At 34.9% G+C, this 22,016-nt stretch overlaps 1 protein-coding gene across 1 annotated transcript in view; it reads left to right on the forward strand.

The window, feature by feature from the left end:
• The window catches only part of LOC134281596 (E3 ubiquitin-protein ligase TRAF7-like), a 35,348-nt gene extending 20,199 nt beyond the window's left edge, over positions 1-15,149 (forward strand). Inside the window, exons 23-29 of the mRNA XM_062764035.1 lie at positions 12,269-12,357; positions 12,666-12,848; positions 13,093-13,230; positions 13,376-13,431; positions 13,949-14,085; positions 14,304-14,428; positions 14,818-15,149. Coding sequence (XP_062620019.1) covers positions 12,269-12,357; positions 12,666-12,848; positions 13,093-13,230; positions 13,376-13,431; positions 13,949-14,085; positions 14,304-14,428; positions 14,818-14,979 — 890 coding nt within the window. The 3' untranslated portion in view covers positions 14,980-15,149. The remainder of the gene's footprint in view (positions 1-12,268; positions 12,358-12,665; positions 12,849-13,092; positions 13,231-13,375; positions 13,432-13,948; positions 14,086-14,303; positions 14,429-14,817) is intronic.
• The last annotated feature ends 6,867 nt before the right edge of the window (positions 15,150-22,016 follow it).

Genomic DNA, 22,016 nt, shown 5'->3' on the forward strand with positions numbered 1-22,016 from the left:
CAGAGGTCTTCTAAGTATTGGTTTTAATTGATAAGCATTTTGCCCATTAGTTTAGAAGTAATTATGAATTTATTTTTTATAAATAACAATTAAATAAAAGTTGCCATTTCTCGGTGGTACATTTGTTCAATTCTAATTCTTTTCAATTGTTTTTACAGCCATCATGTCAGCATCACAGACCGTTGTTCGTGTAAGTCATGAAACAGTGGACACCAACATAGTCTTCCTGACAGTGACAAAACCTGGAATCACGGCGACACAGCTTATGACAGGCTGCTTCAGGTATGATGTAGAAATCTTAATTATTATCTAAGAAATGAATTGAGTTCCATCCCAGGTTATACAGTAAAACCTGGGTTGCAGGTTATATATTGTATAACCTGGGTTGGGACAGTATATGACTTATATAGACCTTGAAAGGCATTTAAAAAGGTGTAAACTGTTCAATCCAAGACTGTTACAATTAGTAAGAATGTAGCTGGAAATTCTTTGAAAACTCAAGAATCATACTTCAAGAAATAGACTTATTGTCCCTGTTTGAAATGAACAGTTTGTGATGAAGTGTGACAAGTGTTACTTTCAATAAATAATAAAGAATTGTTGATTTGTAGATAAAATGTGTAAATAGATTTTTCAAAATACTGTCTATTTATGCCTCTAATTTTTTTCTTAACTTAGAAACATATTTATTTAAAACCCTCCTTCCCCAGTCCTGTACCCTGTACTTACATTTTGATCTTCTACAAATAGATATCTTTTGAAAATAGAAATATATATTTTTTTCCCTTGACACAGGTGACAGATGAAGAGAGGAAGGAGCTGGGGGAGGGAATTATCGTGAAGACAATCCCGTGCTCTGACACACTAATAAGGCTTGTCCTACACTGTGATATTTCCCAGGAGGATGTCAAAAAAGCCATCAGTAAATTCTCCTATGTTCTACAAGAGCTATCCTGATCAGTCCGCAATGTTATTAATAATTTCGCTCAATTAAGTTGTACAAGAACTATCCAAATTCAGTATTAATTCAATTTGTTTACACAGTCAGGTGAATTTATAAGAATTGTTGACTTATTTAAAAGTATCAGGAAAAAAGTCAACATTTGTCTAGTCTGCGGTCCGTGTAACACTTAACAATTCAAATTTCTAAAATGATTTTGAGTTTTAGAATGTTAATATATTAGTTCAAATTTCTAAATTTCAAAAACTCAAACTGATTTGGTACACTGTTATTTAATATTTTCGTCCAAAAATCTAAATTTTCAAATTTCCAAACAAGTTTTAAAATTTCAAGTTTATATTTTTTTCCCTTTAATTTTCAAAATTCAAATTCCTAAAAACGTTTTTTGTATTTTAAGCTTTTGAGTTTTTAATCTACCGTTTGTATAAAAAGTTTACGCTTAACAATCTAAAACTGGATAACATTTTCGTCTTTTGGTTATTTAAAATTTACTTCAAACTTCCAACTTTCAAACGCTTTAGATTTTTAGAAATTTAGAATTTTGATTTAAAAACTCAGCTTTCTAATAACCAAACACTTTTATAAATTTTAAGTTTTTAGAAGTTTACTTCAAATATTTAAAATATAAAATTCCATACCTTGTTTAAATTTGGAAATTCAAAGTAAAATTCCCAAACTCAAAGTGTTAAGTAATTACGAGGGTTGTTCGAAAAGTTCGTGGACGATGTCAGTCTTCGTTTTATTACTCACTAGAAATTTAATAAGCACACTATGATATGTTAAAATATTTGTTTTGTTGATGTGTGAAGTTTCATTCCAATCGATTTAACAGAAATCAATTTATTTCAGTTTAAAATCTACATGTTTTGTACCCGCGGAGCACACTTAACAGCAATGTAACGTCAAAACAAAGCGTCAAGAATTTCTAAAAAATACAATCCCTATACATTTCACATAGTATAATCCAATGTCCATTCATAAAATCTTTTTTCTAATATTTGAAATTTATCTTTTAAGAATTGCTTTCGTTGTATAATTTCTTTTGTTAAGGTTTTGATTACTTTTATTACTTAACTCTACTTTCACAGGATAAGCAACTGTGAAGCGCTCATGTCTTTTCTTGAAGTTCCAACTTTTCAAAATTTTTGTTCAGATTTTTAAAGCTAAACCGTTTCTTCACAGATTATCCTCACCCGATACTGAGTCTCTGTCACTGAAATACTGCCTGTAATATCTGTACACACATGCACAGCTCACTTGTGACAAATTTCTCGATTCCTCCAACTTTATTAGTGTTTATTCAGGATTTTTTCAAAGAAAAACACAAAATTGCATCGTTATCTGCTGCTCCGTGACGTTCTAAAACGTCATCGTTTTTGTCGTTTTCAATAAGGATTATTTATCTTCCCAAGTCGATTGCTTTTCAACAAAGCAAAATATAAAGCCATAATTTTTTACACAAATCGATGTAACAATTCTTAATTTGAATTTCTAGATTGTTTTTCGTTTTTGCTCCATTTTATAGAGAATATGACTTCAGACATTATAAAGTGTTTTGTTTGTAACTTACTAAATTTTGACCTGCTCCGCTATCAAATTTTTGCATTTTTAAAATCTAAATTAGTTTTAAATGATTCGTACTATTTTGAAAATAAAATACAAATCAGTTGGATTTATTGTTAAAAACTTTACCAAATTTGGATAACATATGACGTCAAATAAAAAAGGTATGACAGTTGTCCACGAACTTTTCGAACAACCCTCGTAGAAATTAGAAGATCTGAATCAAAATTCAAAATTTTTAAACATCTTAAATGTTTCAAAGTGGGATTTTAGAAGTTTGAAGCTAATTTCAAATAATTAAAAGACGGAAAATATTACCGAAGTTTAGATTGTTAAGTGTAAACCTGATGAACAAACGGTGGACTAAAAACTCAAACGTTTAAATTCCATGAATCGTTTTTAGTAGTTTGAATTTTGAACATTTAAGGAAAAATCTAAAATATTAAAAATCTAAAACCTGTTTGGAAATTTGAAATTTTTGATTCTTAAACTAAAATATTAATTTCCAATATACGAAATCAGTTTGAGTTTTTGAAATTTCGAAAATTGGACTAATATATTAACATTCTAAAACTCAGAATCATTTTAGAAATTTGAATTGTTAAGTGTTACATGGACCGTCTGCAATTTTAGTCAGAAACTGCATGAAAATAAAAAAAAATTGAACTCTGTGATAAATTTTACATTATGAACAGTGTTACAAATATTGGGGACTTAGCCAGAACACATTTCCATTTTGATGACTTAATTATTTTTGGATATACATGTACAGCATGTACAATGTTAGTGGTTAGACATGGTTGTTTGTTTGTCGTTATTTGTACCATATTTTACTGCTCTATAAAAATTGTCAACATTTAGTCAAAGATCAAAAGTATTTCTGCACTTTTAATTTTACTATACAATGTTTAATCCTTTACAAGCATATTTTAGAATTATAGACAAAAAAAGAATCATTTCATGAGACTTTGAAATGTTATTATCATAATATTTGATTTTTTTGTAAGTTGTGTATGAAGATGACACTCTAAACAAAGTCTTTACTTCAGTTCATCTGATCATGCTTTATAATATGCGTATATTATTATAACAGAGTGCTGTATTAAAAAATAAAATAATTTTTTTTAAATATCGGTGTCTTTAAATTACAGTAGAATTTTTATTTTTTAAGATACATCCATAATCCTTATATGATTTTCATAGTTTAAACCAGCTCCAATTTCAATCAAATACCAGATTCATTCTAATAACCCACCTGCGTAAGATACAGGTAAGAAAAGGTAAAGCAAGTGTTTTCTACACAATGCTATACTATACATTTATTGACTGAGTTAGAGGGGTTCATTCTACCTATTCCCACTTTTTGAAAATCAGGTAGAAAAAGGTAAAATTTCATGTGGGAGTAGGTGGAATTTTTGTGTAAACAAATAATTAGCCGAATAAACATGTCATGACTGTGAAAACAGTAATTATTAAACCACTGTTGGAATAGAGGAGAGGTAAATTTGCTACTTTAAATTAAAAAATCTGACTTTTTACTTCTATTTCAATGAAAAATTAGACTTTTTCAAATAAAAATAGCAGATAAATTATTTTCATTTATCATTCCTGATCTTATAACTGAGCAAATATTCAATCACCAATGAATTTTACATAAGACTTTTATTGATCTTTAAATTGAAATCTGGATTTAAATAACTTTTTTTTTTTTTAAAAATTAAAGAAAAATTCATAATAAATTTACACATACATAAGTATATATTTCAATGAATTTAAGTATATTTTTTAGTATATTTTTCTGTTAAACTATTTACATGTATTTTATATTTAACTCCAGTTATTTATATGATTTTATTTTCATATATTTATTTTTTTTTTTCAAATGAAATAAATATTTATATGCATTTTTTTTTCAAATAAAATACATATTTTTTAGATAAATATATTTATTTTCTGTCTTAAAATGTACAAAATACTGGTAAAATACAGGTAAATCTAAGATGGGATGTAATTATTCTAATTACTGTTAAAACGTAATAACTAATCAAAACATCTATTGTTATTTGCAAGTGGGAATAGGTGGAATTGAGATTTTTAAAAAGTGGGAATAGCTAGAAGACACCGTTAGGGTTGTAATTATTCTAATTACTGTTAAAACGTAATAACTAATCAAAACATCTATTGTTATTTGCAAGTGGGAATAGGTGGAATTGAGATTTTTAAAAAGTGGGAATAGCTAGAAGACACCGTTAGAGGGCAACATGCGTTTAGTCAGACCCAAGAACCAAACTGTCTGCCTTAGACCGAAGGCAGGCATTTTGTTTCGAGGATCCTACAAAACGCATTATGCCTGAGAACTCTGTCAATAAATGTTTCGTTATACCTTTCATTTTATTTATTTTTTTTTTTTGACATACATGTATTTTGTATCGTATTCCGTGATGTAACATCAGATCTGTCACTGATTAACTCTAAACGAATGAAAATGAGATCTAAGCTCCGCCCATTCTGTGATGTAAGCGGTCCAATATCTCACCGAGCGGTCCAACATCTCACTCAGCGGTCCAACATCGATTTTTTATGTCTGCTCAGCAAAACATTAAAAAAAACTTAGCCTCTTTTTCGTATAGATTTGTATAGGAACAAATTTAAAAGGTATGACAATAAACTTTCAGTCTTTCAAAAACAAATACGACTTTTTAAAATTAATAACCCCCGTGGGGATCCGGGTTAGAATAGGTCCTCAGTACCCCCTTGCTTGTCGTAAAAGGCGACTAAATGGGGCAGTTCTTCGGATGAGACCGTATAAACCGAGGCCCCGTGTCACAGCAGGTGTGGCACGATAAAGATCCCTCCCTGCTCAAAGGCCGTAGGTGCCGAGCATAGGCCTAAATTTGCAGCCCTTCACCGGCAATGGTGACGTCTCCATATAAGTGAAATATTCTGGAGAGGGACGTTAAAGCCCGAGATAATAAGCACCGCCCTCGGATTTACCTGGTCTCTATCACCCTGTCTATCAACTAAATTAAGGTCCATCATTGGGTACTTGAAATTGATTGACATTTAGCTACTAGTCCCTGTGTATATCTCTTTCACCTTGTTTGACACGCGTGGCCACCATCAAATTAACTTTCGGTCTTCTGATGTTTACCGCTAAATTACCATCGCAATACGGAAGCCATTTCGATGCAAACAATTTCAGCCTGATAATTATTTATTGTTTGTATTACAAACATGTCATTAAAAATGAATTTTTATCTCAGTGTATTTCAATAAAATAAATCAAGATTGTGTATATTTTTACTAATGAAAATTGCATAGGTGAATGAAATCTTGTTTCCACTCGTAAAAATTAGAATGATTCTTGTTCTGAGACGCGGTGAAAAATTACGATGAAAATAAAGGAGAAAAAATAATCTGGTAAGACTTTTTGCATGTAATGTATAGTAAGGATGGAAACAAAATATCTGATAAGTAACAACTTCGCCTGGACATGTATTAAAGTATTAAGAGTTTCTTTCTTTCTTTTCCTTTTTATAACTGAGAATTTCTTGCTTCGTGGGTTGCATTGTTACCTCCGTTCAAGGTCACAGGTGTTAAAAATAGTTTTGAAAGAAATACATATGTTAGCAATAATTTATTATTTTGTTTTAAGTTGTATAATTATAATCTAAAATTACACACATACTTGTATGTGATTTTTACTTTTCAAAACCATCATCGCAAATTTTTCACTATAGGATACAGAATGTACATTTGCTAAAAATAGGACCACGCGACTTTTTATACAAACGGAAACGATTGCTACTACATTTACGATAATTATGAATAGTTTTTAAGACTTTGATAGGGACAGACAAGGATGAGTATTTTACTTTTGAAATTATACCTCATAATGATTTTTTTTTTACAACGAACTCAAGTCGTTGCTGCTGTACATGTGACATACGACCTGCGAGATTTCTTCTTGTTTGATATTAGATATAAGTCTGAAATTACAAAATTTTACAATTATCATTAATTACTATCGATATTTTTTATTTGTGATGTCGAATTTTACTAATTTTATGATGAACAGTAGGCCATCAAGCTGTACAGGTAATACCCATGGACTTCCTGTGTATACTCTTTGTGTATAGGGATTAGCGCTTCCCACGGTCTGCACGACCGTCAATGCCTCGGGGTGCCACGCACGTAAAATTTAGTCCCTCCCCTTACCTGAGAAAACCGTACGGTTAAAAATCTCGGCCTTTAAAGAGTATACAATCAATCAATTAAAATTAATAACACTTTTGATGCGATGATATTTCATCACCATTTCCTATAGTATACGTATATCCACTGTGATACTATTACGCTTAGGCCGACTCCGTAATAGTCCGACTCGGTCATAATACTTTCATAGTCCGAGTTTGTTATGGGATGAGATCTCACGTAATCTCAGGTAAGACAGGTACGTCAGGTAAACCTCATTAACCAAGAAACTACAGAAAATATTCAGGGGATCTTGTTTATTTACCAGTATTTCATTGGTGTGAATAATTGAAAAAAAAAACTTAAAACGGGAATAAAGAACTCAAATTAACAAAGTTTTATTTCCGAGGCATGTCAGCAACGTCCCAGTTAAAATCTAGGACGAATCGTTCACGGAGCGAATTATCTAGGTAAGGAAAGATAACTCTAAAATTTGACCTACTTCTGTCACACCGGCAGGAGAACACGTTTTACACAAGGTGAAAAAGAATAAAATTAAGGTACATGTATTGTCCTCAGTAATGAAAGCACTCTGTTTGGTAAACTTTAAAAAAAGCTTCATAGTATGTTTTCAAATGAAAGAAAAAGTAATTTCTGTGTATGTATACCTGGACAAACGACGTGTGTGACACGTGATGGCTTGTTGTTGTTTACGGGGAGGGTTACTGATCCAAATCGATGCGTGGTGATCTTCAATCTGTTCGCTGAAATTTTTCCTTCTCGAAAATAAAGCACTTAGCCGTGGAAAATTGAATATTTATTTGAAAAGCATATTATATTACTTGACGCATAGGATACTACAAATAATTAACAAAGTGCACTTAGCATGCTTAGCAACTGTCATCAAATACTATAATTTTCTCCCTCGTTTCACTCCTCCAAAAATAAATGGCATTATCCTGTTATTGACTTCGCGAAGTCAATAAGTTTGACGTTGTTGACGTTAACGTCAAATTCTTACCTTTGGGTTCTTATGTGATTTTACACTTTTCCCCGATGTAAGAATTGCCTAAATATAGGCAATAACTACATAAGACAATGATGACCTGTTTGCTTTTAAATTTATTTCACCTTAATTTAATGGCTTTATTCCGTTTATTCCTTTTGGCGGCATATTTTGGAGAAATACATAAACGGAATAAACCAAATTATGATATATTGTACTTTAATTTTATGGCTTTATTCCGTTTATTCCTTTTGGCGACATATTTGGAAAAATGCATAAACGGAATAAACCAAATTATGATATATTGTACTTTAATTTTATGGCTTTATTCCGTTTATTCCTTTTGGCGACATATTTTGGAAAAATGCATAAACGGAATAAACCAAATTATGATTTCTTGCACCTTACTTTTATGGCTTTATTCCGTTTATTCCTTATGGCGACATATTTTGGACAAATACACAAACGGAATAAACCAAATTATGATTTCTTGTACTTTAATTTTATGGCTTTATTCCGTTTATTCCTTATGGCGACATATTTTGGACAAATACACAAACAGAATAAACCAAATTATGATTTCTTGTACTTTAATTTTATGGCTTTATTCCGTTTATTCCTTATGGCGACATATTTTGGAGAAATGCATAAACCGAATAAACCAAATTATGATTTCTGGTACTTTAATTTTATGACTTTATTTCGTTTATTTCTTATGGCGACATATTTCGGAGAAATACATAAACAGAATAAACCAAATTATGATTTCTTGTACTTTAATATTATGGCTTTATTTCGTTTATTTCTTATGGCGACATATTTTGGAGAAATGCATAAACGGAATAAACCAAATTATGATTTCTTGTACTTTATTTTTATGGCTTTATTCCGTTTATTCTCTATAATAATAATGCATAAACGGAATAAACCAAATTATGAATTCTTGCACCTTACTTTTATGACTTTATTCCGTTTATTCCTTATAGTAATAATGCATAAATGGAACAAATCAAATTAGTTCTGGGCTTTACTTGCGTCGCTGTTTACTCCTGTTATTTGATTCGCTTTTCATTTAAACGTGCATTTTTAAGAATGACCACCCCCAAAAAAACCAAGCCCCATTTTTATTTTATCTCTCCCCTAAAGAAACCCTTTTCCCGGAGAAATCTTCCCCTTCTTGTACCTTTTAGAATGATATCCGTCTCTCTCTATATACTCCTGTTATTTGATACGCTTTCAGTGAAATACATACACTTTAAATAGTACCTCCGTCTCTCTATATATACGCCTGTTATTTGATTCGCGAATCAAATTAGTTCTGGGCTTTACTTGCGTCGCTATTTACTCCTGTTATTTGATTCGCTTTTCATTAAAACGTGCATTTTTAAGAATGATCCCCTCCAAAAAACCAAGCCCCATTTTTATTTTATCTCTCCCCCAAAGAAACCCTTTTCCCGGAGAAATCTTCCCCTTCTTGTACCTTTTAGAATGATATCCGTCTCTCTATATATACTCCTGTTATTTGATTCGCTTTCAGTGAAATACATACACTTTAATTAGTACCTCCGTCTCTCTATATATACTCCTGTTATTTGATTCGCGAATCAAATCAGTTCTGGGCTTTACTTGCGTCGCTATTTACTCCTGTTATTTGATTCGCTTTTCATTTAAACGTGCATTTTTAAGAATGATCCCCCCAAAAAAACCAAGCCCCATTTTTATTTTATCTCTCCCCCAAGGAAACCCTTTTCCCGGAGAAATCTTCCCCTTCTTGTACCTTTTAGAATGATATCCGTCTCTCTATATATACTCCTGTTATTTGATACGCTTTCAGTGACTTAAGGAATAACTGTCTTATTTTTCGAATTCATGAAGTGATCAATGGATTGGCTTGTGTGATAATTTGCATAAACGCCGAAGGCGTTTATGCATAAAATTATCACACAAGCCAATCCATTGATCATCTTCATGAATTCGAAAAATAAGACAGTTATTCCTTATATTTACATATGCTTTGATTCCGCCAATCCACGGGCTCCAAGCCTGCTTCTCTCTAGGTGTTGTCCCGCCCTGCACGTGGTTTTTTTGGAACCGCGCCAAAACATTCATGAGGAAATCAATTACATTTACAATTGGTAATTTTATCTCGGACAAAGACATTGGAAATGTAAATATATACATATACTTTAAATAGTACCTCCGTCTCTCTATATATACTCCTGTTATTTGATTCGCGAATCAAATTAGTTCTGGGCTTTACTTGCGTCGCTATTTACTCCTGTTATTTGATTCGCTTTTCATTTAAACGTGCATTTTTAAGAATGATCCCCCCCAAAAAAAACCAAGCCCCATTTTTATTTTATCTCTCCCCCAAAGAAACCCTTTTCCCGGGGAAATCTTCCCCTTCTTGTACCTTTTAGAATGATATCCGTCTCTCTATATATATACTCCTGTTATTTGATTCGCGAATCAAATTAGTTCTAGGCTTACTTGCGTCGCTATTTAATCCTGTTATTTGATTCGCTTTTCATTAAAACTTGCATTTTTAAGAATGATCCCCCCCAAAAAACCAAGCCCCATTTTATTTTATCTCTCCCCCAAAGAAACCCTTTTCCCGGGGAAACCTTCCCTTTCTTGTACCTTTTAGAATGATATCCGTCTCTCTATATATACTCCTGTTATTTGATTCGCTTTCAGTGAAATACATACACTTTAAATAGTACCTCCGTCTCTCTATATATACTCCTGTTATTTGATTCACGAATCAAATAAGTTCTGGGCTTTACTTGCGTCGCTATTTACTCCTGTTATTTGATTCGCTTTTCATTAAAACGTGCATTTTTAAGAATGATCCCCCCCAAAAAAACCAAGCCCCATTTTTATTTTATCTCTCCCCAAAAGAAACCCTTTTCCCGGAGAAATATTCCCCTTCTTGTACCTTTTAGAATGATATCCGTCTCTCTATATATACTCCTGTTATTTGATTCGCTTTCAGTGAAATACATAAACTTTAAATAGTACCTCCGTCTCTCTATATATACTCCTGTTATTTGATTCGCGAATCAAATTAGTTCTGGGCTTTACTTGCGTTGCTATTTACTCCCGTTATTTGATTCGCTTCATGGTGAAATACAAAGGCTTTAAATACCCTTGTCGAACGATATATACTCCTGTTATTTGATTCACTTCAGTGGGTAAAATAGTTGTAAACAATGTGAACATTACGAACCCAGCATTGAAACTGTTATAAGCGATATGAAAATCTGAGAATGTTGGAAGTATAAAAATGACCTGGGATGAATTTGACGTTAACGTCAACAACGTCAAACTTATTGACTTCGCGAAGTCAATAACAGGATAATGCCAAATAAATATTTTCTTGACTAATTTATTGAAAAACAAAGAAAAAGAATATACACACTGTACCGTAGGATTGTTGCGTTCGTTACAAATCCCCGGTAAATGTATTTATAGTGAGCACAAAATCGCTCGTGCATGAAAAACCAGGTTTCTTTAGATACGAAATTTCACGAAGAATACCGAAGTAAAAACGCAAATAAAACATGTATGGCAAAAAAAAGGGAGAAATGTCTTTTTTTTAGTTGACATATGCAATAGTCAGAAATTGACTTTTCAGACTAAATGTCTTTAGATAAACATTCGAAAGCTGTATATACACGTTTCTTGAAAAAGAGGAATAAGAAAGAGAATAATTGATGTACAAAGAGCTAGCACAGTTTAAATCTATGTAATTTCTTCCCTCAAAATTTCCCTTTACAGAACATTAGGAATGAATTAAGTTATTCATACCAATGAAATTACAGATATTCCTTTGAAAAATAGAGTCAACTTTGTTAAAAAAAAAATCACCCCCCCCAAATATATATATCCCCCCTCCCTTAAAAAAGAGGCGGCGACAATGTTATGTCAAAAAGTAGGTCAAGTGTGTGTATTGTGACTTATGGGCCCCTATTCTCTAGAACTGCTAGAAAAAGTCTTTTCCAGACCAATGTTACCTAGCTTGAGGAGGGCCCTGTCATGCCCTGGACTACAAGAAGTGGCTACTGTGTGGAATGGCAGGAGAAGTTACCATGACCACAAGCTTAGTCAGCAACCTCGGTCTGACGTACACATTGTGGACCTCCGGAGTGACACAGTCACCAAGCCTTCCCCGGGAATGAGGAATGCCATGGCAACTGCTGAAGTCGGGGATGATGTCATGGGGGAGGATCCAACACTTAATGGTGTGTGTTTCATGCAGTTGATTTTTTTCGGTACAGTATGTATAAATGTGAAGAGTACCAATTTTGCTTTAAAAACATGTTTGTTTTCAGCTCTACAGGACAGAGTTGCCAGACTGTTTGACAAGGAGGCAGCATTGTTTGTTCCTACTGGTACAATGGGAAACCTTGCTTCAGGTTTGTACTTATAGCAGCTAATGCTTTATTGTGATGTCACTAGCATGTTGCTGTCCCCATTATTAGGGAGTTTACATTCTGTTGAATAAATAGATGTCCAGTAATTCAAAATTCTTTTTTTTTCAGTTCTGACCCACTGTCCAGAGAGAGGCTTGGAAATTATCCTGGGTCATAAAAGTCACATTTTTGTTCACGAACAAGGAAATGTAGCACAGGTAAGTAGGGTTTCTTTATATTTTGATTATTTGGATTTTCAATTTTTTTTCTTCAGTCATACTAAAGTGATACATGTAATTTTAACCACTGGAAAATAAGCATTTGATAAAATAAAGACCTTGTCAAAATATGCTTGCAATTGTGAAGAGGGATGCTCTAAATGTTCTTTCTTTTCCTTATCTTTTTAAAGAGAGCAAATATCTTGCTCAAGCTAAAATATTACAGCTTTACACTTAAATGATTATGTGATTTTATTTCTAAGTCATGTGATTTATATAGACATTTCTTTCACCTTGTTGATTGGTAGTTTGGTGGGTTGCTGACCTCTGTGGTAGAGAACAATGAGGATGGGACGATGGACCTGGACAAGATCAGGGAGAGGATCAGAGTTAGTGACGACCCCCACTTCCCCTACACCCGGCTCATCTGTGTAGAAAACACGCATAATTACTGTGGAGGGAAAGTCATACCGGTGTCTTACATGAAAAAGGTTGGTCTTCAATGTCTTGAAACCTTTAAGTTAGTTTATTTGAATGTGTTCTGATATAAAGAAGATTTACTAACAAAATAGCAAAATATACCAATACCCAATATACCACTTTTCTGAATCCACAGATTTTCTCCATTTTACTCAAACAGAAAGCACATCAGTGGGTTCTGATGATCCTGTTAACAATTTTTTGAAAAGAAAAGGACCTTTGATATAGCAGTACAATGTTTGAACTGTTTGTTAGGTGTATGAACTAGCTCAGGAATATGGGATGAAGGTTCACCTTGATGGAGCGAGGTTGATGCATGCTGCCACTGCCCTGGGGGTCAATCCAGCGGAGATAACAAGATGTGTAGACTCTGTTAACATGTGCTTCTCCAAGGTCTGCATTATACATCATGCGATTATGGTCTCTTTCGGTAGTAAATGTGGCAATTCATCACAAAAATATCAATATTGACCAAGGCTAAGGGTTTCATTTAGACAGAGCATTTATTTGTGATTTTAACTTTTTTTTTCCTTTATAGGGACTTGGTTGTCCAGTAGGATCAATTATAGCTGGAACAAGTGATTTTATCAAGATGTAAGTGTGGCAGTGTCAGATACATGGCTTCCTACTAGCTGGGGCTAATAGGTTTAACCCTTAAGCTCAACTGATAGAGCACAGGCCTGGGGGCATAAAACTTAGGTGAGCTCACTTTTGATCTCAGTTTCCCTTTTCCACTATTAATTCCTTTGGAAAAAGTGAGACTAAGATCAAAAGTGAGCTCGTTTAAGTTTTATGGCCACAAGGCCTGGACTGGCAAGTTAGAGATCCCGGGTCCAATCCCCAACAGAGGCACAAAATTGTCTCTGTTACATTTGGCGCCCACGTTGGGACCCGGATGTTCTCTGGTGGGTGACAGTGATTGCCGCCAGAACTTAGCCCCGCAAGCGTCGGCACTCTGAAAGAGATGAGGACATATTCTCTGGAGGGAGACAATGTGGCAGTTTCAGAAAAAAAAAAAGAAAAAAATATGTAGAATTTTTGAAGATGTGTATGACTTTTATTTCAACCAAACAAATTTATAAAGTTGATTAGGTTTCTATTTGAATTGTAGAGCCAAGAGGAGAAGGAAGGCCCTGGGAGGGGGGATGCGTCAGGCAGGGGTTCTAGCAGCAGCTGCCATGTACTCACTGGACCATGTCCTCCCCAAACTCTCAGAGGACCACAGCAAGACTCAACAGATTACAAATGGTGGGGATTTAATTCAAACTGAAAGATATTTATCCAATTATCCAAATTTTATTTAAATTTTCAAAGGGTCTTCTAAGTGTTGTTGAGAATATACATGTACTATTTTGCTTATAAAAGCAAATTAAGTACTGTATATTCAAAAATAAAAAAAATATCAAAGATGCCATTTCTTAGTTTTACATTTGTTCAATACTAATTCTTTTCAATTGTTTTTACAGCCATCATGTCAGCACCACAGACCGTTGTTCATGTAAATCATGAGACAGTCAAAACCAACATCGTCTTTCTGACAGTGACAAAACCTGGTGTTACGGCAACACAGTTGTATGACAGGTTGCTTCAGGTATGATGTATATACAGAACATCTGATTATTTAAGAAATAAAATCAATTCCTACCCAAGTTATACAGTGTAAAGTGGGTTGGGACAGTGTAGCTTTTTAGATCAGGAAGGGTTCTAAAAATGTAAATTGTTTGATCCATTACAGAAACTGTACGATTGTGGAAAAATTATGGATCCATGCTTTATGAAATAGACAGACTTTGTTTTCTTGTTTGATTTTAAGTTTATGATAAATGGCAGTGAATGAAGTTAAAAAGATTCAGATAAGATATTTACAACCCACAACCCACAACCCCCCCCTCTAATCCTGCATCCTGTATTTCCTTCTTGACTGATCTTCTACAAATAAACATCTTTTGAAAATAGAAATATAATTTTTTCTTGTTGCAGGTGACAGATGAAGAGAGGAGACAGCTTGGTGAAGGCATCGTTGTAAAGACAGTTCCATACTCAGACACACTACTGAGGTTTGTCCTCCATTGTGATATTTCCCCAGAGGAAGTCAACAAAGCCATCAGTAAATTCTCCTATGTTCTACAAGAGCTATCCTAATTCAGGATTACTTCAAGTCATTCACAAAATCTGGTGAATTTGCAAGGATTATTGACTTGCTAAGTCTCAGGAAAAATAATCAGTATTTGTCTAGTCTGCAGTTTTAGTAAGTAACTGAAAAGAAAAAAATTAGAACTCTGTGATACATTGCAGTGTTAAAAATAGGGATTTAGCCAGAATACATTTCCGTTTTGATGACTTATTTTTTGAATATACAATGTTTGTGGGTCGACAGTATTTCTGCACTTTTATGTACTGTACAATGTATAATCCTTTACAAATCTATTTTAGATTTAGACAAATATTTTACAGTTCATAAGACTTTGAGATGTTGTTATCATTATTTGAATTATTTGTAATTAACGTATGACGATGACGCTCTTACACAATGGTGCATGCATGATGTGTGGAACTTTTACAGAGATTGAGTATGCAATTGTAAATAAGCATTTTTTTGTTGATTATATTTTTAAAGGTAATGTGTCTTGTGATTCTTTTTTTTTTTGGGGGGGGGGGTGGGGGAGGGGGATGGGTGGGGGTTGTATTATAAGATTCATGAAAAAAAGCTGCAATAGAGTGCCAAAGTGTTACAGGTAATTATCTGTACCTGGATCATTCACTGAACTTTTATCTAGAAGAAGACTGTGGTCTGAACCAGAGAAACCAAGCTTAATCTATGAGTGGTTGTGTGAAATTCAAGTTTTGTCACGGACCTACGTGTACACATGTATATACTAAATTAGTATATAGGTCCCTGGTTTTATTCACAGCATTTAGAATTTTATGCTGGATATGACAATACATGTATATGTCTCACATTGTTTTGTTTGTTTGTTTTTTTTTACAAAAAATAAACTGGATGCTTATTACAATATTAATTGTCTTGTTTTATATACTTATCGCAAATCTCACTTGAATATAAACACTGATTAATCTGACTGAAATACAATTGAATCTTATCGACGCTCAATTGCGAAATCCAAAAAAGAATCTGATTGGTGCTTTTTTATAGGCCCGCCCACTTTCTCAAATGTAAAGCCGAAAATATGGAGTGTTTCCGAGAAAGATAGAAAAGCTGTAGAAAATGGGCAAAGACAATGGTACTTATTGAACTAATTAAGTACTGTAATGGTAATGTCCGCGAAAATTAATCGTCGCGAAGAAGCCTACCCACGGTAAATCGCGAAATAAAGTTGTCGCAAATAAAAGTTGGTTTACAGTATGTTATCAGTCCGTGAGCTCCAACGGCTGACTGCTCTGCGATGGGCCAGTTTGAGTTGCGGTCCACAACCAATGGTTACTGTAATGCTCAGGGATAGCAGTAATTTATAGCTAACCTAATAAGCTCTCAAATAGCGCAGCAGCTCTTTAAATTTGTAAGATATAAAAATTGTGCGCAATAAAATCAAAGTCAATTCCCTCAGACCTGTGCAGAATGCATGAACTCAATATATAATCAAGATTAATTAACGTTTCAAAAATATATTTCATTTATTCAATAACATATAATTATATATAATCAACAACAGATCAAATATTCTTTCACACATCTCACTCATTCATAATTAAATCAATTTATTATAATAATGTATCATCAGAACTACTTAAAAACCTCCCAAAGTAAAGGGACGGGGTAAAGGGGAATAACTCTGAATAATCCCGTAGTGAAACATTTTATTTAATGTAAACAGGATTTCATAAACACCTTTGTGAACTGAGTTAAATTACTCAATTGTTCACTATGGTTACCAATCAGAACTAAATAAATACGTTTATAAATTCTAATAATTACCAAAGTGAACGTACAGTTAAATTACTGTTTTATTCACATGGTTATCCCTACTCTAAGTATGAATATTTTTAAATTAAAACAACTAGACCACAGTGTATATCACAGTTTATTTACTGCCTTGATATACGTATGGTTAATATTTACTAAGTCCTTTGTCAAAAATTCCAAACAGAAAAATATGACTAAAAATAATCAAAAGTTTACTTAAAATAATTATATTACTCTAAATCAATCTTAAAAAGATTTCCCAACCAAAAATAAGTTAAATCTCAATGAATTTCAATCAAATAAAAAAAATCAATCAATTCCCGAAAAATATCCTACTCAAATAAATAATCACGGAAATAATAACTACAGTTAAATCACTGCATCAGTTATTATCCCTACGATTTAAATAAATAAAAGCCTAATCCTAAACAAAAATAATTAAAAAAAAAAAACTAAAAAAAAAAAAAATGGAACTTAAAACGTACTAACTAATCTCCTAAAACCGATGGTAAAAAGTGTCTGCCAAATGTCAAACCTCTATATTTATACACAATACCAAACGATAGTCAAATATCGCGGCAACATCGATAATCAATCATGTGATCAAAATCGTGACATGTGATAGGATAAAACAACAAAAAAAATCGCTTTTGGAAAAGCGCCACCTAACGTGTGATACAAGATATCGTTGTAAATAAGTGATAAACTTATCAATATTCAACATCTTCTAATTCTCCGTATGTAATACAAAGTAAAACAAAATAATAATTAAATCATCAAGTATTATACGTATTAAACAACTTTCAATCATTAATTTCAATCATACACAATGTTAATCCAACTATTGACCACATCAAACAATCAACATTCGACCGTAAATTTATCGACTACATTAACATTGAGCTAACCGGAAGCGAGCAGACAGAAAAACATGTGGCTGCACATACACTTCGCATTCAGGCCAAACAGCACAGGTAACATTAATTAACTTTGATTATTATCCTTCAGAATCATACAGTCAATCTGATTGGTTTAGAGCAGGTCACGTGCAGGGAGACAACTCGTGATGTCTCCCTCACGCGCAGGGTGACAACTGTTATCTCCCTTCAGGTGACAATGAAATAGCGTAAGCGAGCATGCAGGGTTACAACTGTGTTGTCGCCCTTTGAATAAAACTACAGTGGTTTAAGCGAGATAACTCCTATTTATAAGTACAATGGCTAAATATGCGGGATCGGTAAACAATAAATTCTAACGATGACGTCAAAGTTGTCTGTTGACATATTTTGAAAGTATGGAATCGGAGCAGAGTAGAAGGAAACAAGAGGTTTGATTACTATTTTCTACTCCATCTAATTGATAATTAGATTCTTCAGGATAAAAAAACTATTATGGACTGTTTAGAAGGGAGACATCACCAATTATCATTAGGGTTGTCACCCTCGGGCGCACGCGCCCTCGGGTGACAACCCTACTCAGACCTGATAATTGGTGATGTCTCCCTTCTAAACAGTCCATAATTGTATATTAAACGTAACAACACATTAAGTACAACAAAATAATATCATTCATAACAACAATCAAGACGAAACAAAAGATAAAATAGGATTCATGCACAGTCCGAAATTCCTCGACATTGTTTACGTATACTGATACACTATAACTCGTATTCTAGATTTCTACATCATGTCATAACACAAACATATTATTCAAAAACAAGCTGTTTACATCTTATTAACTTAATTATAAACACTGGGTGTATGAAAACTACATAAACCCGCTCCAAATCACTACAATGTACAATATCATATTACAGTCATTGACTCTATTCGATAGAAAAATCAACCCGCTCCAAGTACGTACAAAGATAGCAAAATATTACAGTCATTGATAGTAGTATGGTTTAGTAACCGCTGTCATGGATGAAACAATAAGCTACACTGTGTCATATAACATTATTGTAAAAATAAAAAGCATAAGGGGGGGGGGGTACATTCATTACAGTTACCTTTGTAAGTAATGTAATCAGCACATATGCACTGGAAGGAATACTCCGGACTCATTGGTGGAACACTCGGGTTGGACGGTGCATTGTTGTTGCATTGTTGGCAGTTTGCACGAAGAGCGTTTATGTCCGGCGTGATCCCTGGCCAAAATACAGATGTCTCAGCTCTAGCTAACATTTATGTAACTCCTTAGTGGGCTGAATGTAAGGCATCTAGGACTTTCTTCCTGAGTGATTGCGGGATAATTACAAGGTCCTTGTACAGAATAACCCCATCAGTGGTCGACAAGCCCTCACGGTACTGGAAATACTGTCATAGAGATTATGGTACTCATGACGATGCCGTGGCATTCCACTCTCTATGATTTCACTCAGTAGTAGCATATCTTGGTCACTGGCTGTAGGTACAGGAACTCTGTCCCAGGTCACCGACTTCAGGCCAAGGGCGTTCAGTTATGCAACAGCAGTTGAAATCATGTTTTCATCTCTTCCACTTCTCTGGATGTATTGAGAATTTGAATTTTCCAGATGAAGGTTCTCTAGAAGTCTATGATTGGTCCATTGCGCAACATCATCAGGTAAGAAAAGTTTCTCCGCATCACTGATAGGATGGCGTGAAAGACAGTCTGTAGCACGGTGTTTGACACCAGGGATATGGACCATACGGAATCTGTATCATAGTGTTTTCTCCTTCAAGTTTCTCAAAAGATTGTTTGAAATGTCTTTAAGAGATCGGTTACTAAAGATCTTGAGAAGTGGTTTATGGTCAACCGCAAGGGTTAAGTCCTTTCATCCTAATATGAAGTATCTGGCCTTGTCCAGGAAATCTGCAACTGTTAGTGCTTCACCCTCCCTAGGTGTATAGCGAGACTCCGATGGATTAGTGAATCTGCTGCCGACAAGTATGATCTTCCATCCAGATGTACAGCAAAAAGGTTTTGTTTTCTCACATGTACTGTGTTTCTGAAGGAACGATTTGAGTGATTTACATGATTTAGACCAGTCAGTTGCCAAATATGTGGGTCTATCAGGGTCAAAGATGCCAACACCGTCTTCTGTTTCTCTTACAATCTGTGCTTTTAAATCTTCAAATAATGTCTGAAGGTGTTCATTCAGCTGAAAAGCAGTTCCTGGCTTCAAGAGATGCCGAAATGGTAACATGCGCTTAGCCTTACTGAAGGCGTATGAAACCTGATTTAAAAGGTCAAACCATGAACGCACATTCGTTTTGTCTTTTGGTGTGGGGAATTCTATGATAGCTTGTAGGTATCCCTAACAGGGTCTGACTTCATCTCGGTTGATTTCAAAGCCGGCAAACTCGACCTGAAGAGCCTGGAAGTCAACTGTTCGTCTGGGCTGTCCATTTTTATTAGCACATATGACCATCCAATGGCACAACGTTACAGGTTCTCCGATTGGGACTGGTTCCAGCACGCCTAACCGTACATCTTGATCAAGGCCTTCCTTTATTGCTGCTCGCCAGTGTACTGAAACAGGTACCGGTGTGTGGTAGACCACTGGTTCAGTACTGGGATCCACCATAAGCTTCATAGGTGAGCTATCCATTAGAGACAGAGGCTGATGTTCACATGTGTTGAACGTGCTGGACCTATATATATCAAGAAGATACTCCTGCAGTTTTGAGCGGTTTTCTTCTGTAGGTGAAAATGGCAAAACATTTGGTGCGGAGGTGGAGTTTGGCGTTTTTTCTCTCCATGAACAGCTGCGGTACCGGTTTGTGAGGGCTGTACCTCTGGAAACCTATTGCTGATGATACCTAGCTGTACACGTGCTCTCTGCTCAGATTCAGATAGTTCTATAGGCGATGGATAACTCTAAGACCGACAAGGCAGTTCTGGCGACCGGTGTCAGCCATAGCGGGAATAATGGTGAGCGCTGAAGGTGTTGACAGGTCAACTCCAAAGGCTGAGTAATCTTCCGGAGGAGCTCGCAAATAATGTTCACAAATGGCTGAGGCTTTGAGTTTCTGGGAAACCACGTGTCTCTCATGCTGTCGTAGATGTTGTGATCTAGAGGAATACATTGCCATTGTCCGTTTATATTGATGGTTTGAATAGTGTTTAGATTGTCATGCTGTGGTTGAGGGAAGTACAGTGTACATAAAGTGTTAAACACAGCACTTTCTTTGTCATAGTTGTGTTGCCTAGACTGTGTTTGGCGTTTTGGATTGTGCTTGCTGCGGTAAAAACTCTGGAAATGGTGACAAAGTTCACACCTGTGGTCATATACAGGACACTGGGTCTTACGCAATTGTGCCATACTTTTCTTGCCATGGCCTCGTTTCCCACAATAAGAACACAGGTCTTGATTTTCTTTGCTCGGCATTTGCGTGGACCTTTTGTAGGAGCTGGCTGCCTCAACCGAATGAGAATCTAGAAGCCCATCGTCGCAAACCACGGCCAAAATGTACGATCCTCTCCCATTCTGGCCGTGGTTGAACGAGGAGAGAATTCTTCGTAGCTCATTAAAATATTGACCAATGCGAGTAAAGCATAGTCGGAAGATGAACTTTATGGCGACCTTTCAATATCCAATCGCAGTAAAGGAAATATTTCTTGTATACTGTTGACGTCAGTCGTTGATTTCAATTGCGATGGAAACAAAACTTGCCACTGACTGAATATGACGTCACAATAGAGAGGCGTAAATATTCAAGATTACGACACTTTTTGTGATCAAGCAGCCACGGGTAGGAGAGAGCTATATGCGGACTCCGGACCGTGGCTTGAGACGATGCTAGAAGCCTTGAAGCTGATCTTTTCCCTGCTTCTTTCGCTTCAACAAATTGAAATACTTCCTCTAAAGTCATATTTTGATTCTTGTCGCCGAGTAGGTCTAAATGAATGTCAGGATCGACAACACCTCGTGTGAGGACATCGCGCATGATGACATCTGTGTAGTTGACTTTGGCGTTACAGTTATGGCAGTCGATCACGAATTTGTAAATGTCAGCTTATCGTCTAAGACGTGCACCAAAGTTTCTGACTGACTCATCACGGTCTTGTCTCATGTTATGTAATGCCACACGAGCTACCATTGGAATTTCTTAACAAACAAGTTTACGAATGACAGCTAATACGTTATCTACTTGTTTCAGTTAATGTGCCACCTGTTGTTCGAGTCATGTCTCTGCGAAGGGGTTCGGCATAACGCTCTTGAAAGCAACTGAATGACTTTGTCCTTAACTGTCCAGTTTCGTTGCAGTCACATTACTAGTATCTGTCCAGCGTG

This window comes from Saccostrea cucullata, unplaced genomic scaffold (assembly GCF_032062105.1).
Source record: "Saccostrea cucullata isolate Sc308-1 unplaced genomic scaffold, CSIRO_AGI_Scuc_v1 ctg66, whole genome shotgun sequence".
NCBI lineage: Eukaryota > Metazoa > Mollusca > Bivalvia > Ostreida > Ostreidae > Saccostrea > Saccostrea cuccullata.